This window comes from Magnolia sinica, chromosome 12 (genome assembly GCF_029962835.1).
Source record: "Magnolia sinica isolate HGM2019 chromosome 12, MsV1, whole genome shotgun sequence".
Classification (NCBI taxonomy): Eukaryota; Viridiplantae; Streptophyta; class Magnoliopsida; order Magnoliales; family Magnoliaceae; genus Magnolia; species Magnolia sinica.
Window position 1 is genome coordinate 57,672,534 of NC_080584.1, and position 21,096 is coordinate 57,693,629.

The 21,096-nt window shown below is 38.6% G+C and overlaps 1 protein-coding gene across 1 annotated transcript in view; it reads right to left on the reverse strand.

The window, feature by feature from the left end:
* Positions 1 to 1,965: 1,965 nt before the first annotated feature.
* The window catches only part of LOC131221420 (uncharacterized), an 80,453-nt gene continuing 61,322 nt past the window's right edge, over positions 1,966 to 21,096 (reverse strand). Inside the window, exon 2 of the mRNA XM_058216674.1 lies at positions 1,966 to 4,618. Within this exon, the coding sequence (XP_058072657.1) occupies positions 2,243 to 4,570 (2,328 nt within the window). The 5' untranslated portion in view covers positions 4,571 to 4,618 and the 3' untranslated portion in view covers positions 1,966 to 2,242. The remainder of the gene's footprint in view (positions 4,619 to 21,096) is intronic.

A 21,096-nucleotide genomic window follows, 5' to 3' on the forward strand; every position in this document is an offset into this window, starting at 1 on the left:
AAACATACGAACTTTTTTGATAACTCATCATATGTGATGAGTCTCGAACATCTAAACGGTCCACATGAAGCAGAACCTCATGAAACCCGTTGTTACAAATTTTTACTTTGAAGAAAAACTTTGGTGGGCCATGAAAAATGTAAACAGTTTCTTCCCTTGATTTGAATTTCTCTTTGCTAAGGCCCACCAGAATCTTAGATCATGGTGAAAATTCACTCCTAAAGGTTTCATGGGATTCCGCATCTTATGGACCGTTCGGATTCAACACCCATGACACGTGTACAAAGGTGCGCATGTGCATAGGTGCGTAGGTGAGCATGCCTATATATATATATATATATATATATATATATATATATATAAGGATAGCCTAATCCGATTGGATTGAGAGCAATGAAAACTTTGGAGCTGACTTTACTTGCAAGTAATTGAAATTAAGTAGTCCCAACTAATGATCCCCTGCGGAATACTCCATGAACCAAAAATTTACCCTTTTGATTATTTAGATGGAATGGATTAAAAAACTTTGTACGACCAGCTTAAATTCCAAAAGCAAAGTGTAGGGCCCAGTGATTCTATACATAATATCCAACCCGTCCATCATATGCACACCCTCAGTCCTCTTCGCTCACAAAAACCAGGTCAGTCAAAAACTCAGGTGGGTCACAATATGTAAATCAGGCCTAAAACCTATAAAATCACATGTTCTAATCCAGCTGAGTTTTGGAATGGCCTAACATTTGGAGTCTCCACTCATCTTGATTGGGGGCATCTTCTTAATGGATTGGATGGCATATGCAAAATATTGTGAGCCTCACACACAAATGAAAGGTTTTAATGGTCGGGGATCTAAATTCCACTTTTCCTCTGGTGTGATCCACAACAATGTTCGACCAGTCTGATTTTTTGGTCCTGATGAGAACATTAGCTAGGTGGCTGGCATGATGGATGGATTGGATGTAATAAAAACATCGTTTCGGGCGCCACACGTTTCTTTTATGTTAAGCTTATGGTACACAGCAATGTCATGGATTTAATTATTTAGGACGCGGATTGCGTACTGAGACTGCCAGCAGGGACGTCGCCAGTGTGATCCGTGGGTCCCATAATGATATATGTGTTTTATCCATGCCCTTTGTTCATTTTAGATCATTATTTTATGGGACGAGAGAAATATCCAAATCTCAGGTGGACCACGCCACGGGAGGCATTGAACCCCATCATTAAAAACTTCTTGGTGCACACCGTAATGATGATTAGCCATCCAACCTGTTGATTACGTTGGACGAGCCTTCACAGCATTTCTCTCTAGCTATACCCAGCTAAGTATTCAAAATTTTCTTATCCACATAGGCTATATATTTTGATGATGCATTTACCTGAAGGTATTCTAATTCTAGGGCATGATGCACATATCATGGAGGATCCGGCAGTCTTCTGGATAGTTCTGTGATGAACAATGGCCCAATAATTGTATAATGAGAGGATGACTCTTGACCCCTGATTTCTGAAGTTGAATGAGAACCACAAAAAGAATCCATTTTCCTCATACATACCATTTCAGACAACAGATTATGGAATGTGACCGATAAAATAAAAAATCAAGAAGGTGGACAGTCCTGTCCTGAAGATACCATGGATGTCTGCATGATTTATGATGGATGATGCAAGGTTTAAAGTATCATCCAAAAAATGTACATATTGCCCAATACGTACTGGTATTGCCCATGAACGATACTGGTGTCTCATCCCTGTATCAGCCGAAACACAGCCCAATACAGATTGATACAGGGCGATACATAATGGTATCAGAGGTGAACTATAAGTTACGTGTTACACCCATTTCAAATATTGGCTGGATGAGCCTGAGTCGTTGTGATGTGGGGAAAATAAGATACATAACACCTTTCAGTACTAGTTTCGTAGCACAAGCAACAAACAAACTTTGGTTACAAACAAACAAACTTAAGTTACATAGAAAAACCATTTCAAACCTTGGGCCCTAGTCATGATGTGGGCAAAATAACATACATAACACCTTTCAGTAACGGTTTCATAGAACAAGCAACAAACAAACTTAATTTAAATATCACACCCATTTCAAACCAATGACACCTTTAAGTACTGGTTTCATATCACAAGTAGCAAACATAGGTGATGTTCAGCTTCTATTGGATAGTTTGGAGCCAAAGAGAACCGAATTCTAGCGCTCTTCCATGTGCTTAGAAGCCAAAGCTGCTTCCTATTGACTGGAAGAAGCTCCAGGAGGGTTCTCTACATCAAGCTGATCGGAGTTTCTTTTCAGGATTCCTGCATGAGTAAGCAAAGCCCACAAATGTGTGATGAATTCTCCACCGTTGGCTAGACTTTCGGCATGGGCCATTTCATTATCCGATGGAGCAAGGAACAATATCATCTCTGCCCAAAATTCTGCCAATACCTTCCATTTTTGCCCTTCATCTGGTAGTGACAACAGTTGCTTCCCAAGTTTGACGCCCATTTCTACAATGCTTTCCCCATTTTCCATGTCCTTCAACTTCTGGTACAACCCTTTTCTGCATTTTTTAAGTAATTTTCTCGTGTCTGATATTGTTGCATCAAATAATAATTCAGTATCATCAGGATGATCAGGCAACAACGATGGAGCGAAAGCTACCAGGTAGGCACAATATCCAGATATGCTGGTGGCGACAGCACGATCTCGTTCTACCTTACCTGAATCCTTTTCCTTTTTCTTGCACTCGGCATCGTGCTCCATGACACAAAAGGAGGTAGCGACGTGCCAAACAAAGATGGTGTATGTGTTTGAATCGAAGCTGCATGCCCAAGAGAGCTTTGCTTCTACCTCGTTTTTCCGCAAAGAAGACACCCCATTTGTCAATCGACGGCCATTAACTATCAATGTATCAATAACAGCTTTCTTCACATGCGTAGACAGTTCTACAGAGTCACTGGCTTTCTGCCCTCTCCTACGCTTATCTATAAAAACATGACACAGAAAGCAGCATCGTGTAGGGCGGTAATTGAAAGAAGAAAGAAGAAAGTACTGACTCATTTTGTTTCTCCAATGTTTCGATCTCATAAGCGGAGGATGACAAAAGAACACCAGCACTCCCTCCCACAGCTTACTCTTTTGCAAGAAGCACTTCCGGACATATTGGCACACCAACCATACCTTGGTCCAATTTGAAAAAACAACACTGAGGAATTGCAAAATCTGCATTACGAGGAACATGCCTATCACCACACAGGTGCCCAAAACATCTGCATGGGTAGGTGGATATACCAGAAATTTTTTACAGAATTTGTCTGCCCATTTTTCACCTCTCATGTAACAATCGTTCTTCAAATCAACATTTATTTTGCAGTATTTTAAGTCGAGAAATTCTCGGGCAGGTGGTGCGTAACTGATAAGAGGTATTGCAATCCAAATACTAGCTCCCAACACAAGGATTTTTGAGATCACATAGAGTACAGTCTTAGTGAAGAATGACCTCCTATCATTAAATATTACTGGCAACACAGAGTAGAAGTAATCATAAAGGAATGATAGCTCTACTTCGATGACTCGAAAGGCTCTTTCGTGATCATTCTTTGAGAGGAGCCCATACCGTACGAAGTTCCAAGTCTTCGGAAGATGAGATTCATGCAAAGGGTATCTCCTGAATCGAAGTACGAGCATCTTGAACAAGGCAAATGAGAGGCACATGTCTTTCAAATGACCATCTCGATCACCTCTTTCGGAGAGAAGTGGCATCTGTCGGCAGTCCCATATCTTCTCGACAGTGACAATTCTATCCTTGTCCCATTTCCCTTTGTTTGCCATTTCCATTTTCTCTTCTCCCATGACCAAATACTTGCATCCTTTCATGTAGACGGAATCTGCCTCGCTGCTGTTGTCTTCGTCGCATCCTTTCATGTGGACGGAATCTGCCGCGCTGTTGTTGTCTTTGTCGCATCGCATGTAGTAGTCGGAAAGTAGTTTAGTTGTCCTTTTTAACTCAAGTGATGGTGAGTACCTAGAGTTTACTATTATCATTCGAGCAGCAAACTTGATGGCGGTAACTACCAGAATCACTAGAAGTGGGCATTCAAACACTCTTTCATTATGATGCAGATAATACAACCAAAAAGCCAAATAGAGGAGAATGATTTCCTGCAAGGCGCCTCTCTTTCCTTGCTGGTTATCTTGGATGCTGTAAATCGTGGTGTTGGTGCATCCGTGAACGAGGAGGAAAAGCACGGCCCAGATTGCATACATCTGATTATGGTACGGTGGTGATTGCATCAGTCCAAGGGTGTTTGATATGACGTAGAAGGGAAGAAAGTAGGCAGCCCATAGGGCCCCCTTGAGCAACTTGTTGCGCGAACGACGCTTGTATGAGCCAAAGAAGGCGACGATGGCGAATAGCAAAATGCTGGAGAAGACAAGTACCATGACATATGCCGCTCTGTCATAATCACCCTTAATGATGTGATAGAGATCTTTCCAGATAGGTTCGTATTTTTCATAATAATCGTTTTGGCAAATATTGATCGACGGGTTCAGATTTTGGTCACCCGACTCCATAGATTCCTTATCTTGAATTCGTTCCCTCTCTCTTGACAATGTATCGGGCTGCCACACACCTTACAGAAATCAATAGGCATTTTATTTTTGCTTCGAATGTAACAGTGAAAAGACCCTCCACGTGATGATCCAGACCGTTCATCATGTAGGTCCCTCCGGTAATGGGCCATTAGAAAATGTAGATGACTAGAGATTCTCACTATCGATAAAAAAGTGAGTTCGGAACAACTTTGCAAGAACAAACAGTTTCATATTGAGGATCTCTGATGAGTAAAGTACTTCTCTATGCGTGGCCCATCCTTCTCCGTGAACAATCTCAATCATCACATGGAGCTGTAGACGAAGTGAACAAACTATTTCAAGTTGAGGAATTGGAACCTCGATGCCTCAGAACATATCAAATTCGTCAACTTGAACCATAGTTTCTATTGTCCTCTCATGTGCAGAATTCGGTCACATGTAGTATGTTGAGGGTCAAATATTGTACATTAGACCCCAGTTATTACTTGGTTTTATATACATGATAATGCTTAACATTGTATTTTAATCATGTTTTTAATGCAAGGTGAATTTAAGAGCTTGGATTGAAAAAAGCTACTAAAAGCATGGATTTGATGCTCAAGAATCACTAAGGCAAGGGACGGATCTTAGGGGAGCGAGATTGAAAAATTCACATTCCAAAAATCTGAGAAAATCAAGTAATTGAAGATAAAGAAGCCTGAAAAGCGTGCTGAATGCAAAATCCCAGGGTTCCCACCATCTGTTTGGCTCGAAACTTTATATATGACCTGAGGATCATAAAGTAATTGTACATGTAAAATTTCAACTGTTGGATCTTTGTGGAAGTGGTCCAACAGACAGATCAACCCATGAATCACTGATCTGGGGCCCACTTGATCTTTGGATATGCTTTAATTTTGGTCTCAACCCCTTAAATTAGATGGCAAAAGAGCGGATTTCTCATGAGCATCACAATGGACCCCACCTTAGGTCGCGTGCGCACACAGCGCACGTGAATGCACAGTGCACTAGATTAGACTCCTAGTCAAAGTCAGGTTGACCTGACTAATCTCACCAGCGCGCGGACGTTCTTCCACTGTGGTGGGTTGTGGCCCACCATCGTCGATCATCCGGGTGATCTGAACTGTCCACTCGAACTAGAAGGTGGGGCCAACCACAGCTATAAAGTCCAAATGCCGCCATGCACGTACACGTAGGTAGATCACCGTCAAATGCAAGATGAACAGCAACGTGATTTGATATAGTGTGCCGCACCAAAAATCGAGCAAAGCCACCCATTTTCAACCAAAATCTCGCCAGGAATCTAATGGACGGGGTGTATTTCTTCAAAAACTCCACTGTGGGGCCCACCGAGAGCTTAGTGCAACTCCCTGCGTAAGGTTATGCACGTTCGGGAAAACTGGGATTTTCGGGCAGTTGTACGAGCACGATCGTAGCCGGATCTGTGATTCAGTCCATCCAGAAGAGAGAGAGGGTGGCCATGACCCTAGCTATGACGACAGATCCAAGAGTTAGGACGATCACTGTCCTAAAAACGTGACCAAACACAGCTATTTTCGTGTAGGTTTCGTGCGCACATGGTTGCGGTTTCGCAGAGTTGCGTAAAAGCTCTCCACCGACTGACTCCACCCATTCGACTTACCTTAAGCTATAAAAGGAGAGAGAGAGAGAGAGAGAGAGAGAGAGAGAGAGAGAGAGAGAGAGAGAGAGAGAGAGAGAGAGAGAGAGAGAGAGAGAGAGAGAGAGAGAGAGAGAGAGAGAGAGAGAGAGAGAGAGAGAGAGCGTGGAACCATCACCGAGAGTTTCTCCTTCTTCTTTCCTCTTTATTTTTCTTCCCTTTCCCTGAGTTTGTTTATGTCTTTCCTTTAAGAGATAATTTTAATCATGATTATGATAGGCTAAACCTTTTATCTAGGGCTAAGAGGTGAAGCTTGTATCGTGATTGGGATGTTTGCTTTGCTTTGATTCATGTTTTATTGAATTCTCTTGGATTTTAGTTTGATTATTAAGGAATATTTTTAGTATTTAATGGTTTATTATGACTCAAATTACAATGGATCTGCGATTGCTTTGAATATCTTCTTTTTCCTGAATTGAGATTATGAAATTAGGCAGTCCAATTGTTCACCATCGTCCCTTGGGCATGGTAGGGTAACAGAATCCTTCCTAACTTCCACAATTCTCTTATGGTTGGTTGTAGGTTTGGTAAATTATTGTCGTTTGTCTTATCTCCTGGGCATGGTTAGGTAACGGATCACTTCCAATCTTCACCACTTGCATTCATTGATGATTAGATACATGAGAAGTTCAGAGATCTGACAAATCTCTTCTTACCAATTGGATAGGATACTCTGATTCCAGTTGTGTCCTTGAATTAATACAAGGTAGCTTCCCAATTACTATAAGTGGATCCTTGGTACCCTAGTTACCACCTTTAAATTTATTAGTTTTTAATTAATCTATTCACAATTACTCTCTTAATTTTTCTAGTTTAGATTACATCTTCCTCTAGTTTTAGTTCTAGTTACTTTCAGATTATGTACAAAGTTCAGTCCTTATGGATTCGACCTTGGTCTTACCGAGATTATTACTTCATCGTGACCCTACACTTGAGGTTGTGTACAAGGTTTTGGCACCGTTGCCAGGGAATGACGGTTGCGTTTTTCTGGGATTAGCTAGTTTTAGAATTAGGATTACGATTAGGGTTTTTCTATTTTTAGGATTAGATTTTATTTTCTATTATTAGAAACTTTATAATTCTAGGATTTCTTTTATTTTTAGAAACTAACATTGTTTTCTGTTTTGTAGGATCCTAACATAGATCTCCTCCAACCTAGTAACTTCCTTCTAACTTTTCCTCTTCTTACTTTCCATATTGTTGTACGATTTTTCTATTAGGTTCAAGATTAGGGTTTCACCGTCCAAGAGTGGATACGTCAGTTTGCTGAGATGGATAAGAGATATTGGGGAGGAATGTATGATGATTATAATAGAAATCAACCTTATGTCTCAAAATTTTTCTAAAACCATCAATGAGCACCGACTAGAATACAATGCTCCACCGGTTAAGAAGTCCTTATGTGATCATACGTGGGAGAATAATTATACTCCATAGATTAAGGAAACAATAGGTGAATGTTGGGGTTATCAAACTTATGGGAGTGAGAATTATAATCAACCATCTAACAAGAAGAAAACAATGAGAGACTATATTATGGGTGATAATATGTATCAACAACCATTAGATTCTCCTACCTATTATCCGTATGACTATGATCAGTGGACACATCAACGTTGGGAAGATGAACCAGCAATGCATCATAGTGATAATTCTCTTGGGTCCTCTACCTTTGAAATTCAATCAGAAACAATCCAAGAGAATTCAATTCAAAATTTCTTCCAAAATCTAGAGCCTAGCAAAATACACTCTAAAGACTGCAAGAACTTAGAAAAGATATTCAACAGTGGAGTTCACATGATGCGATTGTGGAGAACTCTGGAATTTGGAATAAGGAGTTGGATTCCGTTAATGAGTATACACTTTAATTTCCCAATGAGTTGATCTTAATAACTATTCAAAAGAATGATTAAGAGACATTAGTGTCTTTCAAATATAATGATAATGACACACTTCACTCACATGATAGACTTAGTTTCAATGATGAGGGAGAGGTTAGTTTATTCGACCCTCAACCCAATTTAGGAGTAGAATGTGAGGGAAGCAATCCCATCCCAAGTGTGTACTGCACTGAATTGGAAGATGACGAGTATTGGGATGACGATCATGAATGTGCAGCCCAAATTCCTCTGGAATCAATCTCAAGTTTGATCCAGGTCAATGATTAAGGGGTATAGGAAGTGGTTAACTATAATGATTTACTCCACCCATCTGACATGACTGATTTAAATGTGGAGAATGAGCTCCTTTCAATCGACCTTTCTAACTCTTGTGAGTTATGTTTGGACCACTCCCTTGAATTGAATAATGATATGATTCGGGAGAAGGACGAGTTGCTCCATATGATTCTGAAATTTGAAACCACCCAGTCGAGGCCACCATCTGAGCTGTACACTTTTGACAATTCAATGCCTCTACTAAGTAGCTTTAATGAACGGAGTGTTCACATCAATGTTTCCTCTATTGATTTGTTTGTACATGACAAAAGTAAGAGAGCATGCGTCCATCCACTTCCAGAGACGATGAAATCCTTGGACAGATCATCACACACTTCAATGTGGAGAATGAGCCACTCTCAGCTGAATTTTTCAACTCTTTGAACGATTGTTTCGCACACTTTGTAGATTCAAACGATCCTATAATAAAAGAAATAGTATATGCCTTGCAAGACACAACCTCGATAGTTCTCACTAACCGAGAGAACCCTTATTTTAAAGCCTCTCCTTCCCCAGATCTTGAATGTTTACTATTAAAGGAGGAGGAGTTGAAAATTGAACCGGAGTCTGAAACTTCAAAATGTGTCGAGACTACATCGCTTTCTGAGATTTTTTTTTTGAATTTTATTTACGTGTGTTCTCTGATTCACCATGTTGTACTAACTCTGAAAATTTCTTTATAACAGGCGAATCATATATACTCTAGACACCTCAGGAGATTAAAAGAAAACCTTATGTTGAGGTCCATAAATTTCTCTAGAAATTCATTCTCCAGGGCATCCAAGCCTATTACAAAAAGGGCTTTTAGATGATCTTGTTGAGAAACGTACTGAGAAATTTATCACGATATTGGTCGGATGAAGAACCTTGTGGCATGACTGAGTAACTTTTCTCCTGCTTTCATAGGACTAGGGTAGTTTACTTTTTGTCATTCTAGGATAGTCGGCTTTATGCCGTTAGGATAGTTTGCTTTCTAATTGCTTTAGGATAGTTTGCTTTTTGTTAGTTTTACTCTTGTGCTGACCCACTTTCATGCTGAGATCACTTTGGAAAAAGCCTCTTAACTCCTTCATCAGGTTTTATCCTTCCATCACTTCTCCTTCATTTTCGTTGTCGCACGTGCATTGTATGCGTATATCTTTTACATTGAAGATAATGTAGATTTTAGGTTAGGGATGGGAGATTAGGTTACCTAATCAGCATTTTCTTAGTCTTGTGCAAAAAATTCTGATTTTATTTTATTTTTTCTAAAAATTCTTGTGAATTCGAAGTGATTTTGAAGGCCATATTTGATTTACAAGTATAAGATACGTAATGTTGGTAATTTATGACTTTTGGATTCAGTTATCTGTTAGATTTCATAGTTAAGGTCGAATTATTAATCTTTGATTAAAAAAATTTAAAGATTACTTGAGTCATGATTTCACACGTCACATCTAGCTTACACGCTAAGGTTTTAATTTGATATTGAATTGTTAACTTAGTGATCATTAAGCATGGAAGGAACCAACCTGGGGAATTTATCCGTCATGTTCTACGAGAAAAGAAAGAACGAAAAAAAAAGGAAGAAAAAGAATACCCAGCTGGAAAAAAAAACGGTTGTCGTTGAAAAGGGCTATCTATTAAACATCATTGAAAGATTGAACATAGTGTGAAAGCCATCAATGAAAAAATCAAAGCTGGAAGAATGAAAAGATGAACTGTAAGACAAGTTTTGGTTTAAGTTATGGTTATCCTGAATGCTCTTTTGATTATCAATGTTATCATGAAAATAAAGAACTGAGCCTTTGATTACGATAAGTTCAGGTTGTATTATACACCCATGGAACTCAATGTTTAGAATTGTTCTAATTGATAGATTAATACTATGAACTTGACTATGAAGTTTATCGTGCACTTGAGCTTACGAGAAGGAAATGCCCAACATTGATGTATCATGGAATTCTTTTAACTAGATTGTTTTCCAATAATCACTCGAGTTTATAGAAATTGTCCTGTAATTCTTAAAATATTTTTCGCATACTTTGCTCAGGACTAGAAAAGTGTTGGTTGGGGATTGTGTTGAGGGTCAAATATTATATATTGGACCCCAGTTATTACTTGGTTTTATGTACATGATAATGCTTAATGTTATATTTTAATCATGTTTTTGTTGTAAGGTGAATTTAAGAGCTTGGATTGAAAAAAGGTACTAAAAGCATGGATTTGATGCTCAAGAATCACCAAGGCAAGGGACAAATCTTAGGGGACTAAGATTGAAGAATTCACATGCCAAAAAATCGAGCCTGAAAAGCGTCATGAATGAAAAATCACAGGGTTCCAACTATCTGTTTTGCTCGAAACTTTATATCTAACTTAAGAATAATAAAGTAACCATACACATAAAATTTCAGCCATTGGATCTTTGTGAAAGTAGTCCAAAGGACATATCAACCCATAAATCACTGATTTGGGGCCCACCTAATCTTTGGATATGCTTTAATTTTGGTATCAACCCTTAAATTAGATGGAAAAACGGATGAGAGGACTGGATATCTCATGAACATTGTAATGGACCCCACCTTAGGTCGCATGTGCACACAGCGCACGGAATGCGCAGTGCACCGGACCAGACTCATGCTCAAAGTCGGGTTGAACCGACTAATCTCGCCAGTGAGTGGACGTTCATCCACTATGGTGGTTGTGGTCCACCACCGTCGATCATCCGGGTGATCGGAACCGTCCACTCGAACCAGAAGGTAGGGCCAACCATATCCATGAAGTCCAAATGCCGTCATGCAAGCACACACAGGAAGATCACCGTCAAACGCAGGATGAATGGCAACATGATTTGATATAGTGGGCCGCACCAAAACTCTAGAAAAACCAACCATTTTCGATCAAAATCTCGCCATAAATCCAATGGATGGGGTTAATTTCTCCAAAAACTCCATTGTGGGGCCCACCAAGAGCTCAGTGCAACTCCTTGCGTAAGGTTACACATGTCCGGGAAAACCAGAATTTTCAGGCAGTTGTACGACCACGATCACGGCCGAATCTGTGATTTGGACCGTTCAGAAGAGATATAGGGTGGCCATGAGCCTAGCCATGACGTCAAAACCGAGAGTTGGGACGATCACTATCCCAAAAATGCGACAAAATGTAGCTGTTTTCGCGTAGGTTTCATTGCGCACGTCGTTGCAATTTCGCAGAGTTGCGTAAAAGCTCTCCACCGATTGACTCCACCCAGCCGACTTACCTTAGGCTATAAAAGGAGAGAGAGAGAGAGAGAGAGAGAGAGAGAGAGAGAGAGAGAGAGAGAGAGGGCGTGTAGAGGATATATCCTGGGGAGTGGGAGCAAAGGCGAGAGAGAGATAGCGTGGAGCTGGCACCAAGAGTTTCTCCTTCTTCTTTCCTCTTTATTTTTATTCCCTTTTCCTATCTTTGTTTATGTCCTTCCTTTAAGAGATTAGTTTAATCATGATTATGATAGGCTAAACCTCTTAGCTAGGGCTAAGAGGTGAAGCTTGTAGCGTGATTAAGATGTTTGCTTTGTTTTGATTCATGTTTTATTGAACTTTCTTGGATTCTAGTTTGATTATTAAAGAATATTTTTAGTGTTTAATGGTTTGTTGTGACTCAAATTATAATGGATCTGCAATTGCTTTGAATATCTTCTTTTTCTTGAATTGAGATGGTGAAATTAGGCAGTCTTGTTGTTCACCATCGTCTCTTAGGCATGGTAGGGTGACGGAATCCTTCCTAACTTCCTCAATTCTCTTAAGATTGGTTGTGGGTTTGGTAAATTGCTGTTGTTTGCCTTGTCTCGTGGGCATGGTTAGGTGACGGAATCACTTTCAATCTTCACCACTTGTATCCACTGATGATTAGATCCATGAGAAGTTCATAGATCTGAAAAATCTCTTCTTACTAATTGGATAGAAGAGGAATCTGATTCCAGTTGTATCATTGAATCAATATAAGGTAGCTTCCCAATTGTTACAAGTGGATCCTTGGCACCCTAGTTACCATCGTTAAATTTATTAGTTTTTAATTAATCTATTCACAATTACTCTCTTAATTTTCCTTGTTTAAATTACATCTTCTAGTTCTAGTTCTAGTTACTTTCAGATTACGTACAAAGTTTAGTCCTTGTGGATTCGACCTCGGTCTCACTGAGATTATTACTACATCGCGACCCTACACTTGGGGTTGTGAACATAACATCTGCAGGCACACCAAAACTGACCTTGTGGCTAGAATCCAACCAAACAACTTTTGACCCCAAGCGCCAAGATAGACAGACATGTCAGAGTTAACCATGTGGCTAGAATTTCGTTGCCTATTTAGCGACTTGTAACATGTTTAAAATAATCAGATAATTGGAGGATATGGTTCGTCCTCCAAAATTGGTTGCACTTTGAAAGGACTTTCAAATTCAAAAAAAAAGAAAAAAAAAGAAAGAAAAAAAAAACACTTACAGTAGAATCTTGGAGTAACTTTAAAAGCATATTACATATTTACAAAAGTAGAATTGCTTATATTGTTACCGGACTTGCTCAACGTATGAGTGTAGACTTGGATTGCATCTACTTGATTACTACTACTCTTAATGTAATATTAGGCTACCGATTACGCAATGGAACATAAAAGACAAATTATGCTAAGGACCATAAAGGATACTTGATTACTGTCACTCTTAATGTAAGATTAGGCTACTAGTTATACTATACAACATAAAAGACTAATTATGCTAAGGACCATAAAGGATAATTGAAAGATATATAGATTTGATTTTTTTAATTTGATTGGGTTGGTACGAAACGTCTTGCTTCGTTAAATTCCTTTCCTATTTATAGATCTCCTTGTGATTGTCATCTAGATGCTTCTTTCCCACGTTCAGTCGATGATAGCATCACTTCAGCACCACTGTGACTTTTCAGACTCTCCTTATAACCACCTCAACACAACTTTTCTCTCGACCACGTCTTGCATTCGAGCTTCTCAATCATGCTTCGTCTATTGATTTGCAGCACCCTAATTGGCGCCAGCTATAATTCTATAACATGCTCTTAAAATGTCCTTAAAGATCTTAGACATGCTTTATACTTCTTGTGCAATGACACGTCCCTTCCTAATTGGCTATTCCAGGAACTACCGAAAATTTGGTACAACATTGCCCCCCACATTGCTTCGTCTTTGGGTAAAAAGGTGAAAGCAACAATGTTCTGTTGTTCAATGTAATAAATGCAATTGGTCTCTCTTCCACGTGTCAACTTTCTATTGATTTTGCTTGACCAAAACAAAAATCAAATAACGGTTTTCCTCCTTTTCCATGGTCATCATTGCAACATGTTGCATACAATCGAATCATACAAGGGGTTATCATTATCCTTTTGTCAATGCACACGTTCCTCACCGATATATATATATATATGCAATTTTGAATTAGTTTTGAATTTTTCTCTTCTGTTGTTCTTTATGTCTCTTCCTCGTTGCCCGAAACTTGCTTCCACTATTGCCATGGCTGCTTTTTCATCTTTTGGTTTTCCAACCTTCTAACAGGAAGACTTCATAAGAGAGCTAGATGCTCTTTCTCCTATGGTCTTCAATGACATCGTCTTTTATACCCTTGTCGATACAAATAAAGCATATCTTACGCTTGGACCAGCCTTCCATCATGAGATTATCCACGAGCAACTTCAATCGGTAGAACAATTCTTCCCAGGCTGCACGAGTGAAAAACTTCTTATTCAATTCAATCATCTTATAGAACTTGTAAACACCTTTAAAGCCTCAAGATCATGGCTGAGACCCATCAAAGGATGGTTAGAATGTTATAACCGCATATCTAAATAATTTGATGATTAATGGAAACAATTTGGTATTTACGAATGCATCAGTCTCTCTCTGCACAAATATGCAACCTCATCTTTTTGGAGTCGATCGACCAACGCCTACTTTGGATTTGGTCTCACTTGTCCAATGATCATGGATATCTGTGCTTTCCCTCATCTTCTCCCTTTTAGCAATTTGGTCTATACCAACTTCACCCAGGACGACAACGATCACTAATTCATCCTTTTAGAAAAAAAAATGATAAAGTTTTTTCCAACTTTATGCTCCTGCTATGCAAGATCCACATTATCATTATTGATCTGGAGCACACAACATTTCTATCGATGTGGTTTTACAGTTATTTACTTTGCATGAGTGATGTACATATCATAAAAGAATGTCTATTAGGCCGAGACGCTAGCCCAAGGTAGACATCTAGTTCTTGCTCAGTTCGTACTCGGCCATCTGTATCGTACATGTATGAAGTAACCACTAAAGCTTTTTTATCATCACGGTGGGCCTCTATGGCTTCTTTAGACATGGCTTTGTGAATATTTTTCCTTTGTTTTTTTTTTTTTAAAAAAAAAAACCTATTACTCCTTCCGGCTCTTATACTTTCTTCAGCCAGCGCAACATCCTTTACCCTAAATCTATTCATTTATTTGCAGATTATATGAACTACTTCTCTCTCAGCCTAAACAAACCCAACCATTCCTTTTGTCCTTTTAGCAATAAAGAATTCAATCTAGATTGGTTCACAAATGAATACGAGGTAAATAATGTTGAGATGGCCGAGCTCAGAGACAAAGCTTGGGAGAGTTATCTAATCTACAAAGATCTCCCCTATGGAGGCATCATGGAGATAGGTATCAATGCTAAAGTGGGTCAAATAATACTATCCTAATTTTCTTACTTGCCAATTCGGACTAGCTCAATGCATTCTTTACCCATTCACCCAAAAAAATTGTAATGAACTCCAAAATATCACTCATGAATTTAATCATCACTTTCTAAATTCTCCACAACGACTTTGAAATCATAGGTTCTGCTTTTAAACCTCCTCTCTTCCCCATATGTCCTTGTCAAATGCTCACTTTCTATAACTGGTGGAAGAATTATTATGAGAGACTGGTCGTTAAACTCACCAAACTCATCATCGCATGCCTTTTTCCTTATTTAAGAAGGATAGAAAAACCTATGGCCTAGAAGATGAAATTAGCGACCAAGGGTAACAAAAATACAACGGTATCGAAACCAATAGTGTGCCTAAGTCAAAGAAAGAAATGGTCATGAAGAACAATATCATCCACTTTATCCATCCCTCTTTCAGCAACAATGAATGTCATGGATCCAACATCTCCCAAGCTAAAGCGTCATAAGGTTACAACTGTTAGCCCTGTCAGTATGGAACTACCGACTCAACCTATCCCAACATCTAGATCCTTGCTCATTCTCAAGAGGGTTTCAGATCTAGGACCTCTTCCAAGTCCCATCCTTAAACCTCCTACTACTCCAACTATCCCAAAGAGTTCCTCCACAACGGCTTAGGTTGGTTGAGCCATGAGGAAACCTCCACATATTTCTTCTATAGCCAATGTTGTTTTTATCTTCAAAAAATATTATAACACTGCATTAGTCAGGAATATCACCTTTAAAATATTATTGGAAAATGAAAAAGAGGCTCATAAAAGATATGCAGATGCCCACTTCAATCAAGCTTGGAATAAATGGGAGAAAGAAAAGAAAAGGTTGAATGATCCCAACTTCCCTTTCAATCGATATTTTAAACCTTATCAACTAAATCCACCGCCTTTTCCTATCTCTGCTAGTCCTCTTGTGATACTTATAGTTGATCTTACAAAAAATCAATCAATGATCAATTTATACTACACTCTTACTGTTCACTCTTACTTAGGTGAATGTTTTCTCTCTGTTTTTTTTCTTGCTTTATGTTGTCCTCTTCCTCTAAAACCTTTCATTTATGTAATGACAAGGGAACTTTTTTCTACTGAAAAACAAATTGTTTCTACAGTACCATAACCTCAGTAACTCGAAAAAGCCACTATTGTTGTTGTTGCTGATGAACCTTTCACTCCAAAAGAAGAACTCAATGTCTCTGATTATGAAGTGACTACGAGTAATGTCCCTAGACCTGATGATAAAGCTCAAGGGGACACAGAAATTGCCTAGTTGATGGAACCTTTTCTTGTTTTCATCCATTACAAGGGCAACTACGATCACTCTTGATTAAAAAGATGATGAGCCTATTATAGTGACACTATAGAGTTCTTAAAAAAAAAGTCGCATCTTCCCATTTTGCATATGCATCCTTTGGCCATGTTGAGGGTCAAATATTGTATATTGGACCCCATTTATATCTTGGTTTGATGAACATGATACTGCTTAATGTCCTATTTTACTCATGTTTGTGTTGCAAGGTGAATTTGAGAGCTTGGCTTGGAAAAAGGTGCTAAAAGCATGGATTTGACATTGAAAGATCGCCAAGGGAAAGAATAAATCTTAGGAGGAAAATATTGAAGATTTCAAGGTCCCAAGATTCAAGAAAACCAAGTGGAGAAGGAATGAAGCTGAAAGAAAAAATGCAGAATACACATTGACTATGTCATCGAACACCGTTCGATGACATCGAGGACACATTCGATGATATCGAACACAGGTCGATGACAATGAATTTATGAAGGGAAATCGAGTTGGTAGCTGGAAAAAGCGAAGATGTTTTTCAATGACTCGAGAACTTATTCACTGACTCGAAGCTTTGTTCGATGACATCAAAGACCTGATCGATGACATTGAATTTTGTGTGTAATTTTGACAAAACTCATTGGACATACTGGGCAACATTTTCAACTTCTCGAAGCACTCCTTGATGACATCGAAGATCTGCTCATGACATCGAAGGTCTCTTCGATGATATTAAATTTATTAAAGAAATTGGAATAACTCTCCAGACTGTTTTGGACACATTATTAATTCCTCGAATAATTCTAAATGACATCGAAGGCATCTTCGATGACATCGAAGGTAAGTTCGATGACATAGAAGGTCGCAAAGTCCGGATGAAGCAAAAAAAAGCACAGAAAAAGAACGTATAAAAGACACCTTCAATGACATCGAAGCATGTTCGATGTCATCGAACGAAATGCACGAAGTTACACAGAGTTACGCGGAGTGCGTAAATTTGAGGCAGTTTTCAGATTTTCCTAAAGAGGTACGAAAGGAGGTGTTGTACAACTATAAATAGGAGTCCACAGGACATCACTAGGCATCAATCTAAGGTTTGAGGAGTGGAGCAAAAGTGCGGAGAGCCGTCGCCAAGCATTCTTCTTCTTCTTCCTTAGTTTTTCATGCTTTCTTTTAGGGTTTTAGTTCTAATCATGTCTATGATTGGCTAAACCTCTTAGCTAGGGTTAAGAGGTAAAGCTTGTAGCATGATGGGATGTTTTCTATTGCTTTGATTTATATTTATGTTGAACTCTCTTTGACTCTAATTTGATTCTTAAGAAATACTTTCAGTTTTTAATGGTTATTGTGACTCAAATTACTGTTGATTTGCGATAACTTTGAGTATGTTCTTTTCATGTATTGAGATTGTGAAATTAGGAAATTTTTTTTATTCACTATTGTCTCATGGGCATGGTTGGATGATGGAATCCCTTCTAATCTTCATGATTCTCTTATGTTTGGTTATGAGATTGGCATATCCTATTATAAGCCATTGTCTCCTGGGCAAGGTTTTGTGATGGAATCACTTCCAATTCTCACAACTTTTATCCATCAAGAATTAGGTAAAAGGAAGTCAGATTTGGTTTTACTAAGATATCTTCCAACTGGATAAGATGAGACTCTAATTCCAGTTGTGTCATTAAATCAAGCATAGATCTCCCTGATTACTATAAGTGGATCCTTGAAAACCCTAGTTCCCATCTTTGAATTTCTCAAGTTTTTCATTAAATCTCTCACAATTACTCTCTACACTTTCAGATTTAGGTTTTTATCTTCTTCTAGTTCTACTTCTAGTTGCTCTCAGAATACACACGAGATTAGTCCCTACGGATTCGACCTCGGTCTCACTGAGATTATTACTACATCGCGACCCTACATTTGGGGTTGTAAACAAGTTTTTGGCCCCATTGCCGGGGACTAACGGTTGCTTATTATGATATTAACTAGTTTTGGAATTAGTTTAAGAATAGGGTTTTTCTATTTTTTATTTTTAGGATTAGGGTTTTTCTGAATTATTTTAGAAACTAACTTTTCTTTCTAATTCTAGGTTTAAAAACTTTCCTTTTCTGTTTTTACAAACTACTTTCTAATTTTAGGTTTGGAATTTTTATTTTTTAAAAAACTTCCCTTTCTGTAGTTTTAAAAACTAACTCATCCTTGTATTTTTTTTTTAGAAACTTTCTTATTTCCTTTTTAGAAACTAATTCACCTTCTTTCTTTTTCTTTTGCTGGATCCTAACATAAAACCTTCTGATTTGGTAACTTCTCTCTCTCTCTCTCTCTCTCTCTAATTCTAGATTTCTATTTCCCTTCTTTCTTCTAGGCCTAAGTTAGAATCTAAAATTGAGGGCTGAGAGTGTTTCATGCCCAAGTGGGTCCGTGACAACACTCGACGTCTTTTGAGTGAAGTAGGATTAGTTGATGGGTTATCTATCCGTCACAGGATTATACACTACTTAAGATCCTTAGAGTTAATTGAGGTTATGGCTGCAAATCAACCAGTGAATCAGTCGCAACCTTGAGTTGCAGAAGTCCAGGATAAGAATGAGGTGCACCATGCACCCCCACCTCGTACTTTATGAGATTACTTACAACTGGTGGGGGTGACCACTCCTTCTTGTATGGTTTTTCCAGGAAACACAGGAAATATGGATATCAAGCCTGAAGTGATCCAACTCCTTCCAAAGTTCCCTGGCCTTGAATCTGAAAGTCCACACCTACACTTGCAAGAATTTGATGAGGTTTATAGCCACTTTATACTTTCCTAACGTATTTGAGGACACAGTCAGGTTAAAACTCTTCCCTTTCTCCTTGAAAGAAAAAGCTAAGACATGGTTGCACTTTCTACATCCATGATCTATAGGTACATGGAATGACATGATGGAGTTCATTAAAAAATTCTTTCCATACCATAAGACGAACATGATCAGGAAGTTGATCATGAACTTCACTCAAAAGGAAGATGAAACATTCTTCCAATGTTGGGAGTGGTTCAAGGATCTCGTCAGTTCATGCCACCAACACAGTTTTGAAATGTGGTGCATAACTACTTTCTTCCATGATGGACTAACATCTTCCATGCGCTAATTTATCGAGACGATGTGCAATGGGGAGTTCATGAACAAAAATGTCAATGAGGTGTGGGATTACTTTGACAAACTTGCTGAAACCGCACAATCATGGGACATCTCCCCAAAATCTAGCACCACATCTAAACTTACTCAAGCAAGGGAGAGAGGTGGGATATACTTGCTGAAAGAGGATGATGATATAAATGCTAAAGTGGCCAGTCTCCCAAGAAAGGTCGAGGCCATAGAACTTAAGAAGGATAAGGCCAAGGAAGTTGTTTGTGGTATCTGTGCTTGCACCATACATATGCCCAACGATACTTGCGTTTCAAGAGGCACTTAATGAGAAATCAAATGCCGTGAACAACTACCAAAGACCTTTTTGGAGAAATCATCCGAACTTTAGTTGGAGGAATGGACAAACTGCTACTTCTCAAGGGAACCCTAATCAATTCTTGAATTAAGGGAAACCTCAAGAGGATCTAGTCTGCAAACATATTCAAAACTAAGAGTTTATCAATTAAAGTATATTGCAAAACCTTCAAGACCTTTTAAAGGCTATACAAGGGCCTGAGACAAAAAATTCAATTGACAAAAAAGGGATTCTTCCATCTAACCTTTCCCCAATCCTAAACCGCAATACGAACTATGTGATCTAAGTTCTTCAAATCAAATAGAGCAAGCTAAATCTATCACTACTTTTAGGAGTGGGAAGATAACTGACAAATCTATTCCGATAAGGGCTGAAAAGTCTAAGGACCCGAAAATATATGAAATTGATAGACCTAGCAACACTTCACAAGAGTCAGAACTGGAACTCCAAAGAAAACTGATTACATCATTCCCCTAACAGTTGATTGCACCAAAACCTCTCTCTAACTCTTAGGACATTCTAGAGGTGTTAAAACAAGTGAAGGTCAATAGTTCATTACTGGATGTGGTTAAACAAATACCTTCATATGCCAAATTTCTGAAAGACTTGTGTATAACCAAAAGATGGTAAAATATTCAAAAAAGAATATTCTTAACTGAAAAGTGAGTGTCATCCTAAAACAAGATGTGCCACAGAAATAAAAAGATCTTGGTAGCCCAACCATTGCTTGTGTAATTGAGAATTACCGCATTGAGTATGCACTTCTTGACTTAGGAGCGAGTGCAAATCTAATTTCTTACTCGGTCTACGAACAGCTAGGTTTGGGTAAATTGAAACCCACCTGAACCACATTACAACTTGTCGATCACTCAGTTCGTGTACCGAGAGGGATAATTGAGGATGTGTTGGTCCAGGTTGAAAAATTCTACTACCTGGTAGATTTTATCATCCCAGATACTCAACCCATCATGAACATGAGCACTCAAATTCTAGTCATTCTTGGTCACCCATTCCTTGCCACATCAAATGCAATCATTAATTACAGGAATGGAGTCATGAGTTTGTCTTTGGGAAGATGACATTGGAATTGAATATCTTTTTCAATACAG